The 18,424-nt window shown below is 43.1% G+C and overlaps 1 protein-coding gene across 1 annotated transcript; it reads left to right on the plus strand.

Moving 5' to 3' along the window:
* The first annotated feature begins 6,318 nt into the window (after positions 1–6,318).
* Positions 6,319–17,985, plus strand: ndc80 (NDC80 kinetochore complex component). The gene is made up of 17 exons (XM_063211179.1): positions 6,319–6,410; positions 6,709–6,821; positions 6,934–7,011; positions 7,655–7,775; positions 8,044–8,216; positions 8,521–8,623; positions 9,011–9,100; positions 9,394–9,487; positions 9,993–10,093; positions 10,525–10,669; positions 11,499–11,704; positions 13,787–13,939; positions 14,467–14,556; positions 14,797–14,889; positions 15,464–15,594; positions 16,606–16,708; positions 17,297–17,985. Exons 2-17 carry the CDS (start codon positions 6,733–6,735, stop codon positions 17,453–17,455), a joined length of 1,929 nt encoding a protein of 642 aa, XP_063067249.1. The 5' UTR covers positions 6,319–6,410; positions 6,709–6,732; the 3' UTR covers positions 17,456–17,985.
* Positions 17,986–18,424: the final 439 nt, after the last annotated feature.

Raw genomic sequence — 18,424 nt, forward strand, 5'->3', positions numbered from 1 at the left:
CTAAACAAAATAAAGTAATCACCAAAAAAGCTTATTCACATTAGTTAAGAATGGCATGATGATAATCTTTTGCATCTCTGAACATTAGTGAAAGTCAAAGCCCATTGGGAAACTCAACTCCCATTGTCATTGTGACAAAGCACTCCACAGCACACAAGTGAACACTCCACCGCACACAACGAAATTGCATTTATGCCTCACCCGTGCAAGGGGACAGCCCTCAATGGCGCCCCGAGAGAGCAGTGTGACAGGACGGTACCATGCTCAGGGTACCTCAGTCATGGAGGAGAGCACTGGTTAATTACTCACCCCACCAACCTGGCGGGTTGGGAGTTGAACCGCCAACCTTGGGCCACAAGTCTGACGCCCAAACCACTTACCTATGACTGCCCACTTAGTGTCATTGTTATTAACCTACAGTGTATGAAAATGAAAGTCCAACTTGGGAAGTCCAACTCTCGTTATTGTGACACAGCATTCCACAGCACACAAGTGAACACTGCACACTACAAATTTGCATTTATGCCTCCAATGGCGCCCAAAAGGGAGCAGCCATTCATTTTCAATGGAGCCCGCACATTGAACGCGGACGTCCGCGCAGGAAAATAGACTCGAGTTCTATTTTCAAGGAGCAACGCGGACATGTCCGGGCGGGACGGACATGCGCCGCGCTTACACCGCACTCCTGTGTGCAAGGCATGATTTGTTTTCATGTATTCTAACACTTTCAGACTGATAACGGACACGTTCTGTGGACGTACTGTGGATGTCCGCACCGTTAGTGTGAATGCAGCGTCAGGTTACATCAGTCATGGGTAAGCGACTGGGTGGGGGCGTAAGACTTGTATCCTAAAGGTTGCCAGTTTGACTCCCGACCCACCAGGTTGGTGGGGGGGAGTAATGATCCATTGCTCTCCCCCATCCTCCTGCATGACTGAGGTACCCTGACCATGGTACCGTGCCACCGCACAGCTCCCTGGGGCGGGAGTCGAACCGGCAACCTTTAGGCAACAAGTCTGACACACTAACTGCTCACCCATGACTGTCCATGTACTTCAAAACCATCACATTGTGCATTAGAAAGTAAATCAGTGGCCCTACCATGACTTAATGGTAGGGCACACGTCTATACGGCCGACCTGAGTTTGAGTCCAGCTCGGGTCCTTTGCCGACCCTTCCCCATCTCTCAAGTCTGACGCCCTAACCACTTACCCATGACTACTGCATCTGTCTTACTGATGTCTTACTAATGTTCTACCTCCAAACTCTGCTAAGTTGGCAACCGTTACACAGCTGGGTGCACCTGTGATGGCCACAAAGCCACTTCTGACAGCATTTGTATAGCAAAGGGGGAGTTCCCTCCACTTGGTCTCAAAGCAAGGCCTTCTGGGATACCAAACTGGGCCTCTGCCTGCCTGCTACATCAAAGAGTCAGGCTTGTTTGTGCAACGGATGCCAACTAGCAGAATTAGTCAAGTCAAGTCAGCTTTTATTGTCACTTTCTTCATATCCACAAGTCATACAAAGGACAATGAAATTGTGTTTTTCTCTCTATGCCATGCTAAGACATAGACATACACAGGACTGACATTTTACAGACTGATATAAAGTGCAAGACAGGACAGGTAACAGTGATGAACTGGTACAGTAAGTGATTCATAATAAATACAAATGAACATTCAACATTTAACATTTAACATGTAGACGAAAATGTGGTGGTAGAACGTTGGTAAACCTCCCGCCTGAAGCCATAGATACAGAAGCACTGATCTATCTGTCTGAACCTTATTCTCAGTGGTATTGTTCTGTGCCCCCTATGCTGAACTGGAGCGTGGACTGAAGGATGCTAGTTCGAGCCCCGAGGCTCGAGGCAAACTGCGCAGGAAGACGTTGGTTACATTTGCCTCAGAGCACAGAACGTGCAGAACACAATACACAAGGATATTGCATTTATTGGGCAGCCCCCAATAAATGGACAGGACAGTGACTTAATGGTAGGGCACACGTCTATACAGCCGACCTGAGTTCGAGTCCGGCTCGGGTCCTTTGCCGACCCTTCCCCATCTCGCTCTCCCAACTCACTCCCTGTCGTTACTACACTGTCCTATTGAAATAAAGGGAACCCCCCCCCCAAAAAGAAAGTAAATCAGTATATTTAAAAACTAGCTGTTGAGCTACAAAGAAGTTTAGTTTTTTTCCTGTGCGACAAGCTCAGGTACAACATACTACCTCTATTTCTCTGTGTAGGAGGTTGATAAGAGTGACTCTATCCCCAGGCCTTCAGGAGTTTAAGAGATAGTCACAACAAACGCTTTCGTGCTGCACTTGCCAAACGTGGTTGCGTCAGTCTCTGTCCTTCTCAGAACTTGAAATCTACCATGATGTATTGCACTTGTGGTTGTAGATAAAACTTTGGTTGGCTACATGTGCCTTGCAGATATCACACCACACATTAAGGTGCCGTTTCCACGTAGCTGGATATGTTTATATGTGGATATTTTTTTCTCCTGCTTGTATTGGTTTTGCATTGGTTTTGGCCTTCCGTTTCCATGTAGCAGATATTTAAAAATCCAGGTGCAGGAGAAAAAAATAGCAGGAGAAAAAAATATCCTGTTTAGGGGTCTGAAACGCATTTGTTACAATGGAGGATTTTTTTTATCCACATGTTGCGTTTACACCTAGCAGGTGAAAAAAATACCCTGCTAATAAAATATCCTGCTACGTGGAAACAGCACCAGAGAGAGGAGATGTGAGGGATATAGCTGAGCATACTGTAACTTCATAAGCACTGTATCTGTTTAGAGTTGAGAGTGCAATGGGCCTATTTATTTTCTTAACCCCTTAGCGCAGAGTCTATGTTATAACCTTACTGTCACCAAAATTGTAATGGCTATGTCTTAATCTGTATGTCTTAATCTCTTGGTAATGCTATAGCAATGTTATCATGATGTAGTTTAGTATTTTCAGCAAATAGTGAATAGGCCCGCCGGCGACCTCATCTGCACTAAGAGGCTATGATGGACACTTAGTACACTTAGTGGCATTACATTACACTCAGCTGACCCCTTTATCCAAAGAGACTTACAGTTATTTTTTAAGCGCAGGGTATTGATTACTGTCCCTGGGACTGTGTGAGATTATAACCCATGGATAGGTGCCTCGCTCAAGGGAACTACAGCCATGGGAGGAGATAGGAAGTGGAATGGTGGGATTCAAACCTGTGACTGTCCGGCCACACACACATTAATCTCCCTGGTGGTCCCTCACATGGAATTACTGGTCATACACACAATGGGTACGGCGCTTCCGTTGGCCTCACAGTAGTCATCCCACTTCTGACACCATTTGTATCGAAGGGTAGAGTGGCCCAACTGGGACTCGGACCCAGACCTTCTGGGGTAATAAACTGGGGCTCTGTAGGGGCTCTGACCTCTACACCAAAGAGCCTGGCTCATTGTCATGACAGTCAGAACACACCCACAACCCTTGTGATGGTCACTCCATCACATCCCGCTTTTACATGTGAGTGACTACTCCCCACCTAGAAAATCACTAGCGCTCCCCTTTCTTCCACTGTCCGTTACACGAGAAGATAAGTGGTCGAAAAAATATGAAGTACGTTATTTATTTATTTTAACAGAAGAAAAGGGCTCAGCATGCATTACAGGTAATTGTGCTATGTTATTGCGCTTCATTCATGGCACAACAATATCCTGTCTGCTTTCCTATACATGGGTTCGCTGTGTTTATAAACACGATGTTGTGAGGAGGGGCAAGACACTGGCAGCCAACCACGTGAGCGAATTTTTTGACAGACAGCGGTTTCCAACAATCAGAGGTTGAGTTGTGCGCAACTAGTGTCGCGCAGCCAGGAGAAAACAAAAATTTAGAACCATCCACCAACCAATCCTCTTGGAGACTCTGAGGAGCAAAGCTTTGTGCAGTGTCACAGGTCATAGGGGTTGGGCTCAGCTTCCCTCTGTATCACTGTGCTAGTGCATGGTTGAGTGTCCAAATTATTCAGTCACAACATTGATTAAATAATGTTGAACGCTGTTCTTGCAGAAACCCAAACAATGTAGTCAATTCCAATCTCTTAGGGGACTCCAGTGTGTGTGTGTGTGTGTGTGTGTGTGTGTGTGTGTGTGTGTGTGTGTGTGTGTGTGTGTGTGTGTGTGTGTGTGTGTGTGTGTGTGTGTGTGTGTGTGAGAGAGAGAGAGAGAGAGAGAGAGAGAGAGAGAGAGAGGGGGGGAGAGAGAGAGAGAGAGAGAGAGAGAGAGAGAGAGAGTGTGTGTGTGTGTGTGTGTGTGTGTGTGTGTGTGTGTGTGTGTGTGTGTGTGTGTGTGTGTGTGTGTGTGTGTGTGTGTGTGTGTGTGTGTGTGTGTGTGTGTGTGTGTGTGTGTGTGCATGAATGTACATGTGTTCAACATTTTAGAAGAAATAAAAACATTTGAACTAGCTTATCTGTCCAGGAGAGTGTAGGCCACGCCAACATTCAGCATAAAGTGTCTCACATTCCTTCAGGTGTCTTTGTTAGGTGGTTAGACACAGTGAAACACTAGCATGCAGTGAGACTGAAATGCATGGTGGTTATCAGACTTCGTCTTCAAGCAGGCCCCTCAAATGACATGTGGCAAAGCTGAGAAGGCAGAAGGACCCGTAGATCATTTTTTAGTAGAGATGCACCGGATCCTGATTTTTAGGATCCTGCCGGATACCGGATCCTACGAAAGGGTTGAAGCACATGGCCTACTCGCACACGTGGGTCCTTTTTATTACGTTGGCTCAAACTATTTTTTTGACTCATTGGCTTACTGCCACACTGCCTACAATGGCCGCTTCCCAAGGGCTTTCACTCCATGCAGCGATTGGGGTTGTGAAAGACTGACTGAAAAGCCTAGGCTACGTAAAAACTAGAGATGCACCAGATCCTGATTTTTAGGTAACTGCCGGATACCGGATTCACTGCTTAAGATCCTGCCGGACCGGATCCTGTGAAAAACCCAATTATCCTGCCAGATCCGGAACCGGATTTTGGATCCTGTGCATCTCTATTATTTAATTGGAAAAAAGGTAGGCCTTGGCTTACCTTGGCTCAAAGAAGTTTGAGAAACAGTCCTCTAAGTAGGCCTAATAGGCACTTAGACTTGTGATATATAAATATTTTTTATTATGTATTTTTATCTGGCGTTTAGTGTAATTAACACTGTTTTTTATTCCTCCTGGAAGCCTTTCTTTGTTAGCCTAGTTGTTGTTCTTCAGTGGAGCTGAGGTGTAGAACGAAAAATAGTGTAGGCCTATGTTAAACTCCGTGATGGGACAGTCACCCTACCAAAAGAGTTTTTATAGATTGCCGCGAATATGGACATTCTGTAGCCTACATAGGTTTGGGTGGCAGGGAAATCAGCAGGCAAGTCAGGTGGGGTTAGGTAGGTGGTATCCCCACTACAAAAAGTAGACTACACCACTGGAACAGGTAGAACTGGGAATTCCTTTGAGTATATAAGAAATTAAAATTATAGTTACACTATTACAGTGGATCTACCACATTAGGTAGGTACTACAGTGTAATAACCAGTGTAACAATATTTAATATTTAATGTGTAACACCATGTACCAATTTTGTACTTACATAACGTTAGGATTAGGGATAGGGTTAGGGTTGGCACATGGTATTACATGGAATTGAATATTGCTACTGGTTATTACACTGTACATGTGGGACAACCACTGTAATAGTGAACCATTAAAAAACAGTGTTACTGAAAAATATAGTATTAAGAAAACATTAGTAAATTATTGCAGGACCGATGGGACCAAGAGGAAAAGGGAAGACATCTGTACAACTTACAGAAGAAGGTTGGCATTAGATGGAGTGGGGAACTGAAACGTAGAGAGTAGGTGCTGAGGATTGGACACACATGTTTGAATAGTGGATTACATATTGTGGGAAAGCACCAGACAGGAGCCTGTATGCACTGTGGAGAAATGACGAGTGTGGGGCATGTAGGCTATTAGACTACATTTTGCAGAATGCTGCATGCAATTAAGCCATCACTGAATAGGCCTGCCTTGCTTAGTGCACCCAACATTCAGACAACATAGTAAGGTATCTTGATGTAAACAGGCAATTAGCAATTAGAATCGGACTGTGTCATTGCCCTTGCTTTGTTTACTTTCTGAAATTATTACTAGTATGATGTTCTCTCGTTTTGATCAAACAGTTCACACCACAGCCCAGTAGATGGCGGTAGTAGCCCACAAGTCGTATGAGAGAACTCCGTGGCGGCAGGGGGCAGTCATTCATCATTGGTCCCACCCGACGCGAGGGAAGTAGAGTTGTTTTTGTTGTTGGCGGACATTTTTGAATTTCGGCCTGACGTTGGCGGTGGAGGGAACAACGAAACTTGGTAAATGGTTTTCTTTCATTGCTACTGCAAATCAAGACGGCCTTTTATTATTTGAAAACTTGACACTAAGCGTATGAGCCATCGCGAAGTTACATATGTGTGAACCTGTGGTCTTGCAGTGCACAGATGTTGTAGTGATAAGTTAGCTAACCTTAGTTAACTAATTAGCTGTGTAACTGCAGATCCTGGAACCCACATTATAACGTTTTCTTGAACACCAGTCAGTACCGAAACATATATTTCAGAAAATGAAGTGTGGTATCGAAGTTGTTGCAAACATTCTTATGTATTGCTTCAGCTGCTGGTATCCTGCACTGCAAAAATGAGTCGACGGACAGGCAACAGATACTCGGAGGTGCCTCTGCGAGTGGCAGGCAATCGAATGAGCATCACCGCCGCCACACCCCAGAGGTAAACAACAGTGTTGTTGTTTATTTGTTTCGTATACATGTTGAATACTTGGATAGGGATTTTGTTTGTTCATTAACTAGTGTTGGTTGTATAATTGTCTTGTCTCTCACAGCAAGGACCTCTTGGGCAGATTAAGTGTGGCAAAAGTTCAGTCTGGAACTTCAGAGCGACGAACAAGCTTTTTCGGAAGGTGAGTGTCAACACAGACCGTAAAAAAACCCGGCTGTGACTTGACTTGACTTGAAAGCTGTAATGTCCTTAAAAGGGCAATTTGTCTTACAGCACAGCAGAATGACATAAAACATATAGGCCTACAATAAAAAAAACACATACAGTACAAACAAATAAACACAATAAATAGCTAGATATAAGTTAATATGTAAATAAATACAGACCACTAGTCAAATGCATCCGTTAACACAAGGTGATACTAAAAAAGTAAAAAGAGGTCAATTGTGCATTAGAACAATATGAACGTCAAGAATTGTATCTCCACATCTTGTCCAATTTGTTAATTACCATGGGGATGAAGGAGTTCTTTGCTCTATTCATTCTAATGTTAGGGTATCTGTACCTGCGTCCCGAAGGAAGTGTTTGGAACTGAACTGAGAGGGGGTGGGTAGTGTCAGTACAAACTTTGTCCGCTTTCTTTGTTAATCTATCTAAATAAAGTTTATTAAGCTAATTTTGCTGACACCCCATTATTTCCCACATGTTTTAACAATTTTACCCAGAGAGGAGACGTTTAACAAGACCTTATCAAAGAAAGTTTATTGTAATGCATGAGCAAATTTAGCCGTGTCTGATATGAAAGCTCTCTCTTCGCCCGGTAGTAATGGGAATCAGCGGAACAGCTTCTTGGGAACCTATGGAGGCACTTCTGAGAAGATCAAAGATTCCCGTCCCTTACATGACAAGACCTTCATAATGCAATGCATCAAACAGCTATGCGAGGTAAGTTTGTGTGTGTGTGTGTGTGTGTGTGTGTGTGTGTGTGTGTGTGTGTGTGTGTGTGTGTGTGTGTGTGTGTGTGTGTGTGTGTGTGTGTGTGTGTGTCTTCCTCTCTTGGAGCCGCTTCTCATTTAATTTAACTTGAGACAAATGCAGCTGATCTACACAATGCTTTCCAATTCCTGTCTGTTGACCTTTGGGTTGTTCTTGCGTCACATGCAGTAGTATATATATAGTTTATTGAACTCGTCTCGTCTTTCTCCTCTCGTAGTTTTTGTCCGACAATTCATTTCCCGGGACCATTACTGTGAAGGCACTCCAGTCACCCTCCACCAAGGAGTTCTTGAAGATCTTCGAATTCGTTATGAGTTTGCTAGATTCCTCCTTCCAGATGCCCACGGCTCGCATTGAAGAAGAAATACCAAAAATCTTCAAAGACATAGGGTATTGTTTTCAAAACATTTGATTATGTGCTAAATACTTCCAAAATGACTAGTTCAGAAATATTGGCTGTAGGTCAAGTTGGCTGTAGGATTGTTATGGTTTTAGAAAGTTACCCAGATACCTTGGGCTTTATTCAGTCGACTTCGATCTTTTTTCTTCTTCTTCTTCTTCTTCTTCACCTTTTACAAGGTTTCTGAAATAATGCACCAAGCAAAATAAGTCTTGCATTAACCACATTTACCGGTACTTTACTGTGTGTGTGTATGTGTGTGGTTTCTTTATTATTATTTTGCTTTAATTGCAGGTATCCTTTTGCACTCTCCAAAAGCTCCATGTACTCTGTGGGCGCACCACATACATGGCCCCAAGTACTGGGAGCGCTTGTGTGGCTGATGGATTTAGTGAAGGTAAGCCCACTGCCTGCCTTTTATAGTGATGAGATATCAGCATGCATGTCATTAATGGTGGTAAAATGTGATGGTGTTTGTAAGTATTTGTTAACAAGAGTAACATATTTTTTGAATGGGCAGCATGAATTCTTATCGCCATCACACGTTGAGCAAGGGCTCTGCCCGAGACGTTCGTAGGCCAATAAACAAGAGAAAAATCTGAAGAGTGCTGTCCTTCGCTTCATTTACTCATCTATGTTTTATGTGGGAATTTGGCACACAGTTAAGAACTGTATTAATTATTAAGCGACAGTGTGTGCGCGTCTCCTCCACTTTACAGCATGAATTCTGGGAATGAACCAGTGAAAATGCACTTTTAATAACTTTGAGTGTTATCTCTTGAAGCTTTTCAGTCCTATGCAAGAACAGGACCTTCTGTTCATGGATTTCCCTGATACTGAGGCATCGGTGGAGGATGGAGTGGAGTATAACAAAGTAGGTCCATCTTGGATGTCTGTTCCTCCTCTGTGTATCTATTTTAATTTTGTAAATTTTGCTACCTTGTCTACTTTTTGCCACTTTTTTTAATGCATCTTACTTTTTGCTACGTCATCTTTGCTTTGTGTGGGACAATGTTGTCAGTATTGCAACTGTACACTGTGCCATACTCTGTTCTTGCTTAAATGTTCTCCTTGGAAGTCGCTTTGGTCAGACGCGTCTTCTAAATGTAATGTAATATTTGTAATAAGTTGTTGTTGACGTTTCTGACTGGCATCTTCTGCTCACAGCTCTTCGTGGATTACACCCGTGATACCTACTACAAGTACATGCAGGGCTCAGACACGTTTGATGAAGAGGATGGTGATTACTTGACGTCACTCAGTAAGTCCTTCGCTTGGGAAGATCAGTGATAGTTAGCCGGGATTCAGATATTTCAATCTTATAATGTGCATAAAGGTTGGAGCAGGCTTCACCCAACAATTTTTCCTTTTCTTTTAAGGGTGCAAAATATTGTAAAACTGAAAAATGAGAGGGTCGCACCATGCATAGGTTTCTTTATTACACATACATGTGTCACACACACGTGTAATAAAGAAATCTATGCATGGTGCGACCTTTTCTCTCATTTTTCAGTCTTATAATGTGCTCCATCCAGCACAGTCGGGTATGAAGGGGTAAAATCACTGCTAGTAAGTGCCAGGGTAATATGGAATACTGTATGTGCTATTGGCTCACGATACGGAAACATGTTTAGTACTACAAGACCAAGGGGCAACTTCCTGGTCAAAGTTATGTTTTTTTTAAAGTTTTTTTTAAAATTATTATTATTATCATTGAGGCGTGCCATGCAGCGGAGTGTGTCATTGTCTGCCTGTGTTGTTTCCAGAGAGACTTTACAATGTGGACGAGGATCACCTGGAGTCTCAGATGCAGATGTACCACTCTCTGGCAGAGGAGGTGAACAGGCTGGAGAGGGAGAGCCACAAGGTGCCTATTTTATACATTATTATTATTATAGATCTAGTTTTATTAGTCCATACCAGTGACCAGGGGCAAAATTGATTCATTACTTACAATCCAGTGCCACATTATTATTATTATTATTATTATTATTATTATTATTATAAATAACCTTGTTTTACCTGTCCAATTCAACCAGGTCATTACTCAACCAGCCAATCACCTGGATGAACTGGACAGTAATTGTGCATTCATGTGCTCTCGAAACATATTTGTTTTCCATTTCTGTTATGAGAGTTGTATTTATACCTGTATGTTTACACCTCAGTTGTGTATCAGAAGTAACACCAGTATAGACAGTATGTCATTAATTGCTGATGTCTGTGAATTTGAGCTAAAATGTGGAGGGCAGTGTTTCGCACGTGTTGCTCAGCTCTTTGCTTCTTCTTTGCATGTAGGATCCCCTCATGAATAAACGCACAGAGAAGCTGAAATTGCAGACAGACCTGCAGAAGCTTCAGGAATACATTGAGATGCTGCGCGATTTCAAACAGAAACAGGATGCCAAAGGCGCGACTTTGGCTGAAGAAATTGAGGCGACAAGTGAGTGTTGCTGCCACTAGAGATGCCACTATCCGATCATTCACATCACAGTCTCTACATAAAATCAATAAATTATCTAAGAAGAAGAAGAACAAGAAAAAGTAAACAATTTCCCATAGACCAAGCAAAAAAAACAAAAAGCATTTTACCGCCATTGACATGTATGTGCTGCTGTTGACCAATTTGTGGTGCAGGGTTTTTATTCTGTGGTGCTGTTCCACAGAATGGTTCATATGTGGGGAAACAAAAGTTAGCTACTGTATAGTTATCTCTCTAGTTAAAAAAAATACATAAAATGCCATATATAAACTAGGGCTGGACAACAAAATAGAGATATCAAGAGTGGCGATATGCGTATCACGAAAATGACTTACCGTAATTATCGTGAACAAGTAAAACATTTCTGTGCAGTCCAATCACTTGCTAAATGTCAACAAATGCACAGGAAGGCCACCACGCCCCCCACACGGGTCGACAAATTAGTGACATGAAACCCTTTTTTCTGATATCGTGCAGCCCTAATATAAACCTAGTCCTAATCAATGTATCTAATCCAAGAAGGTGTTAAANCACATGGGAATGACTTGCTTTTGAAGTTCACTCCAAACGAAGTGGAAGTGGTAGAAATGGGATTCGTTTTATCTGTCACTTCTCCCCTCTGGCAGCTCTGCAGCTGTTTTACTAGCCACTTTGAGTGATAGTCAGTGTATGTCTGTCTACATTTTCACTAATTAATTAGTGATGGAGGGGGGAAGGTTAATTTACAGCCCTGTATACATTATGTGTAAACGGCATCTAAGTTTACCACTTCTCCACTCCCCTCTGTCAGCTCTGCAGCGTGACACATTGCGTCAGGAGCAGGCCCGGCTCCAGACCATCCTGCAGAACCAGAAGTTTAAACCAGCCGACATCGAGCGCATCAACCAGGAGCGCAACGAGCTGCAGCAGCAGGTGGACAGCATGAGCCGGCGCCTGGAGGAGACCGAGCAGCAGCTGTGGGCCGAGGAGATCGCACTCTCCAAGGCCAAGGAGGAGGTGCGAACATCAATCTTCATCAATCTTACACATGACATACACACTAGATGGCACTATACCTAAGTACAGCAGCTGCGGGCCGAGGAGATCGCCCTCTCCAAAGCCAAGGAGGAGGTGCGAATGCCAATGGCTCTCTTTAATACTACCTGATAATGTATATGATTATATGATATACACTAGATCAGGGGTGTCAAACATACGGCCCGCGGGCCGCATCCGGCCCGCCAGAGGGTTCCATCCGGCCCGGATGTAAAAAAAATTTTTTTTTTTAAATTTACTTTTTTTTTTTTCTCAATGAAATAACCGAAATGCGCAATTACGCCAATCGGGACAAAATCGAGACCTGCATGACATTAACCCAATGGTCCCTCTGTTATACTGTATATATGTAGTAAAGTGCACATCACACTTATACTGTATTATAAATGGTGAATTTGTACTGTAACAGGCATTTGATAAAGATCATATATTATAGACCTCATATATAGAGATAAAATGTTAATACTTCTTATTCATATTGTATTGGTATTGGTTGTAATTAAATAATACATATAATTGGATTTGTATTGGTTCCTATTAAGCTGAAACTGGAAACGGGACATTAGAATGCGTGAAAATGCAGGAAATTACATCTAAGAAATACAAAAATTTCTGGGGGAAAACCCTCAGACCCCCTGCCAAAATGAACGGTCCCATATTTAATTCATTGACGGTTGGCAATGAATGAATGAAGTCAAGGAAATGTTGCATAGGATTATCAGTATTGCATTGCTTTCTACATATTCAACACATTTAAAACGTGATAGTACTGAACACTAATCGTTTTTTACGTTTTTTTTGCGATGATGTTACTAATGCGGCCCGCTTGAGGTCCACATGGGTTGTATGCGGCCCCCGGACCAAAATGAGTTTGACACCCCTGCACTAGATAGATGCCACTATAAGTGCAGCAGCTGTGGGCCGAGGAGATCGGCCTCTCCAAGGCCAAGAAGGAGGTGCGCCAGGGGCTACCTTTTAATACTACCAGAGTACAGTTAATATATATGGTATGATGTACACTAGATCAGTGGTACCCAACCTTTTTCTTAAGGGACCCATGTTTTTAACCATTGTAAGCTTTGGTGACCTAACCGTGCCAGCGCCTGCACGAGAGGGAGTCACATGATACCTTCTGTTTCCTGCGAAAACTCATTCTAGTTATTTTAGTCCTTTATTCCTCTTTGGTCAAATATAGAATAAATGCTTACATTTACATTTTGTTGCTTCTATGCATATATTATGTAAATAAATGCTTTGTCATTTATTCAACATCGACTATTTAAGAGATTTAAAATTAATCTTCTTAAGATCAAGAAGGCTTTGCGGCCCTCTGTGGATCTTTGGCGACCCATAGGTTGGGTCCCGACCCATAGGTTGGGAACCACTACACTAGATGCCACTATAAGTGCAGCAGCTGTGGGCCGAGGAGATCGCACTCTCCAAGGACAAGAAGGAGGTGCGCCAAGGGCGACCTTTTGATAATACTACTGTAATACTACCTGAGTACAGTTTATACATACTGTATGCCATGATGTACACTAGATGCCAAGTTGACCACTCCTTTGTATTGGGACGAATCCCTGAAGTCAGATCGTCCTCTCCAAGCCCATGGAGGAGGTGCACCATTGGCTCCCTTTACTACTTTGGCCTGAGGAGAACCTGAGTACAGCGTATACATATGACGTACACTACACTAGATGCCACTATGAGTACAGTAGTGTAGAGTATTCTGAGGAGGTCGCGAAAGGAGGAGGTGCGAATGCCAACGGGTCTCTTGAATACTACTTTGGTCTGAGGAGAACCTGAGTACAGTTTATACATGTGATCTACACTAGATGCCACTTATAAGTGGAAGTTATTAGTGGAAGTACTTTTACCCATGTCATTTCCAAACCAGCACATAATCTAACGTTGTTTCTACACCCGTTATGCCACTGTACCAAAAGGGGGAGATGTGACGTAAGGTTACTTCCACTGTTACCTTAAACACCTCTGAACCAGGCTATGAATTATTTCACGGTTCTGCATTTCTGAACTCCACAGACGGATAAGGAGCTGGCTGAGTACCACAAGCTGGCCCGCAAGCTGAAGCTGATTCCCCAGTCGGCCCCCAACTCCTTTGGACACGACTTTGAGATCAAAAGCTGCCGCGAGTTTTCAAGGGAGTCTATCGGCGAGTGGAAAACCCGGATTGAGGTGCGTATCTATTTTCTGTCTCTCTCTATCCATCATCCCCTTGCACAGTGAGTTCCAGTAGGCGTACCTTCCCTCTGGGCGGAGGATGGTGGCACCAGGTTGCAGAACACATAGTTTCAAAAACAGCTTTGTCCCAGTTGCCATTACACTGTCAAATAAGATGTAATCAGATGCACACTGTAAGTTGTATTTAAAGGCTAAGACCCTCATCATTCATTAGAATTTGTTCATTCCGCTCCAACATACCAAGATTTTCTATAAAATTGTCTTAAATCTCATGAGCCTGAATGTTGCGTCATGCAGCTCAACACAACATCAATGGGTTAAGAAAGAAAAGATGCACATCTGTTTCAAATGGCTGCTGGACTACATCTGAAGGACATGATGCCCGAAACATATTAAAAAATAGTCTGGTGTTGCAGGCTTTATTTTTGTTGTTTCAGTAAAATCATCTTAGACCATGTTCTTGGCTGTTACTGGGAAGTTCACTGATATGTTTACCATTTCTTCTGTCCTTTGTTATACAGACTCCTTTAAGAAACATGATTCTGGAGGTTGAGGATGAGTTTTTGACGCTTACCAACAAAAAGCTCAGCCTACAAGAGTCTTTGGAGCAGGTAAGCATCATGTGGCACTCTTCTACTGGACCAGGTGTTGTGCATAGAGCCTTTCCACATTTCCTCCCTCTTATGTTATTAGGCATGTACTGATGGCTGGCTATCATCTTAACCCTATTCTGAAGTGTTGCCAGACTTTGAAATGTTCAGTTTGTTTTAGTCATAGGAATATTCCCTGCTTTTCTTCCCTGCTCATGTGAGTGTTGTTGGTGTTTTTGCTGTTCTTAATCTTGATCAAAGAAACGCTTCAACCTGATGGAGAAGTCCAAAGATGTGAAGCAGCTGAAGGATCAGATCAAGAGGCTGGACGAACAGCTGGAGCACGATGAGCAGGTAAGCAGCAGCAGCCACCCTCATACTCACCACCCCATAGCTCTATTCTAGTGGACGCCCCTGCCTGGACCACCTCACCATAGGCCACCTCATCATCGCCCCCTTGACCTCATCATACGCCTGACAACGCCCCCCTTAGTATTAAAAAAATGAAATGGACTAATGCCCCTAATGACAACTAACCACCACCCCCTCTCAACTCTATCCTTCTCAATGCTCCCCTAGGTCTCCCAAGCCCCCCCGGGGAATACTGCCCCCGTTGAGAACCACTACTCTAATTCACATAACCAGCTATATGTCACGTCACGGCATGTCGTTTTTTTGCACCACGCCTCAAAGTGGGGGACAACATGGACCTGACCTGACCCTACTTCTATGTAAATTAAACTTGGGTCAAAATATGTAATTCATAGAGAAATCCTACTTCTAGACAGTGTGTAACAGAAATCGTATCAGATCAATTGGACTACTTGACACATTGCCATTTAGCAGGTTGACAACTTTGAAAGATACAATAGTTTGCACAATGACTGAGGTTAACTCAGTGACTGCACAGCTTAGTGTGTGTGTGTAGGAAATGGCGTGTGAGGAGGAGCGGTGGGCAGCGGAGATTGGCCAAGCAGAGAGCCACAAGAAGCTGCTGGAGAAGAACGTGATGGAGGGATACGACGAGGCCATGGAGCAGCTCAAAGCAGCACAGCAGCAGTCAGTAGATTACAACACTCTCTCTCTCACTATCTATCACACGCTCTCTCTCTCTCTCTCCCTCGCTCTTTCATTCTCTCTATCTCGCTCTCCCTCTCTGACACGCTCTCGCTCTCTCTCTCTCACTGTCTCTCTCTCTCTCGCTCTCTCTCTTTTCCGTGTTCTTGCTCTCTTTCTCTCTCTTGCTCTCTTGCTCTCTCCCTCTCTCACACACGCTCCCTCACTCTCACACTCTCTTGCACTCTCTCTCTCACGCTCCCTCTCATTCCCTCTCTGATGCACACGTTCTCTCTCTTTCTTTCTCTCTCTCTCTCTCTCTCTCTCTCTCTCTCTCTCTCTCTCTCTCTCTCTCGTATGCATGCATGTGCTACGATACTAAGTCGTTCCCCTTTTCAGACAGCCTGCATGTTGGAAGTGATGGAGAACTTGCAGAGCCGTTTTCTCTACTCCAAAATGCTTAGTGCACCTCTAACCCATACAGAGAGCCAAAGACAATCCTGACCCTGCGAACACACACCAGCGGCGACAAGAATAAGCTACACAGAATTGCTGCACTGTTAAGCAACAGTCACACGAGCAACAGAAGTGACGGATTATTGCCAGTGAAAAGCAGAATACAAGCATTCTGATCTTCCAGTTGGCTGTGGCGTCTGTTGACGAACCGCATCATAGCTCCGTTGCATTGATCTACGGTGTAGTCCAACTACAAATTGTCGCTCAAATCGCCTCTTGTCGCCCAAGTCGCTTTTGTCTCTTCAGTCGCCAGCGACTCGGTGCAAAGTCAATTATTTCCATCGCTCAGGTCGCGTATGGTGTATTTGTGCCTTGAGTCCAAGCTTTGTACAATTTCAACCCGTTAATAAGCCACTGCAGTCATTTGGGAAACGGAATTTCAATGTTGTCCAGCTCATTTATATTCTATTGCATTACAAAGCTTTTACAGCAGAAGGAAGGAGGAGAGATGTCTTTCTTGACGCAGTGTATTAATTGCATGGTTGTTCCTCTTCTCAGGTACCATCTGGTGCTGCAGGAGACCAAAGAGAAGAAGCGCTCCGTCGTCAAAAATCTCACCGGCATCATGTCTGCAGCTGTCAGCCACTTGTCAATCATTGAGGTAAGTCAACTGGTTTCCAGGCTCGGTTTTCTGCAGAATATTGGTTAGTGAAGGCGCGTTGTGCCGAGTAGAGTTATCAGACTGACGGCCATATTTGGAATGTTGTCTAGTTTCATATAATTGTATAGTATAAACCTTAATTTAGGTCCTCTTCTAAGGTTATTGTTGCCACAATGGTAATGACCAAGTCTTTTAATCTTTAACCCAAGACTCGAGATGTCATGGCAATGTTGTTACCACACAACAAAAAATGAAAATGTTGGCGTGCCTTTTTTAAGTTTCAAGTAAAAATGTCTAGTCTATCGTAATTTTCAAAAAAATGGCAAGTAAAAATAACTTGCCCCACGGACAAATGTCTTAAAATTATTCTAAATAGTCTAAGTTCTAGTTCAAAAGTACTTGTGATTAGGTGATTTTTAATTAAACTCAGATTGACTAGATGTTTTACTTGAAACTATAACAATAAGCTTGCTGAGATTTTTCACATTTCGCAGACTTTTTACAGCAGGCAATGATCCCATCTGCACTAAGAGGACTACATTGTCATGAGGAGATAACGGCTGTTTTTTTTCCCCGTTATTTCTGCAGAAACAAATCAAGGATGCTGCAGAGCGAGCGCGTCGTGTCCACAACAAGGACACCCAGCAGCAGACCATGGCTGAGCTGAAACAGCTGGAGGCGGCCGTTACGGAGTACAAGGAGAAAGTCAAACTCTACTGCAGCCAAGCCCAGAAATACCTCAAGTAAATGGGGCTCAACTCGGATCATTCGAAGTTGTTAATAACAATATATATTTATAGTAAATATTGTTATATAGTAATAACAATAATGACTTAACATTGTAGATTTTATCATTCTCTTTCTGATTGTTTAAAAAATGTCCTTTGTTGTTTTTTTTTCTGTGAATGTTCTGTTTTGTCGTTTCAGTGTTTTTCTAATGTCCTATTAAAGTTTTTACATTGATAATATAAAAACATGTCTTTACTATTAGTAATAGTAGCTAGCAGCCGCAGTAGTATTGACAGACATCTCACTGTCTTTCCCTTTTGTCCCTTATTGCCTTATGGTGAACTGAACCAAATGCACTAAAATCTGTACACCTGTGGTCTACTATCATAAGCACAAGGGCTGTGTATGTATTGTAATTATTACTAAATCTCCCACATGTTTTATGTTCTGCATGTTGTTCAGTTGTGTGTTAGGTGTAGGTGTTCCTCAAATATTTGTTACGCCACTGCAGTCATTGAATAAATCAACTGAGTACTTACTGTTCATCACCATAAAGCCCTTGTGACAGGGGAAGTGTGTTTGTAAGTATAGTCATAATCATATGATCAGTTGATAGACCCTCCCAGGGCCCACCTGTGCTGTGCAAAGATGTCAAATCAGCATACAGTATAATGCATGTCATGTGAGGACGTCTTCCAAGACACCAGTAGAGGTTCTAGCCCAAAAGTACCGGTGGGTGTTTTTTCAGGGGTGCACATGAATTGGCAAGATAATAGATCATTTTTAAATGTTATAAATATATTACATGCAAAAATGTATATCATGTTGTGGTTTGAAATGAATATAGGCCTATTACAAGATTGCCTGTAGAGCACAGGGGCCACAATAAGGTTGCCTGATTTTCATAGACTTCAGATCGCTTGTGTGTAGCTGAGCCAAACATACTACCTCCATGGAGCCAAAGGCGTTGCGTCACCAGTAGGGCGG

Source organism: Engraulis encrasicolus, chromosome 11 (assembly GCF_034702125.1).
Source record: "Engraulis encrasicolus isolate BLACKSEA-1 chromosome 11, IST_EnEncr_1.0, whole genome shotgun sequence".
Lineage (NCBI taxonomy): Eukaryota > Metazoa > Chordata > Actinopteri > Clupeiformes > Engraulidae > Engraulis > Engraulis encrasicolus.

Excerpts from the sequence above, each read along its gene's own strand:
- ndc80 (XM_063211179.1), top strand. The coding sequence starts at position 6,733 with ATGAGTCGACGGACAGGCAACAGATACTCGGAGGTGCCTCTGCGAGTG. Across the intron at positions 7,776-8,043 it reads GCATCAAACAGCTATGCGAG|TTTTTGTCCGACAATTCATT; the intron begins GTAAGTTTGTGT and ends CTCCTCTCGTAG. Across the intron at positions 9,488-9,992 it reads TGATTACTTGACGTCACTCA|AGAGACTTTACAATGTGGAC; the intron begins GTAAGTCCTTCG and ends TGTTGTTTCCAG.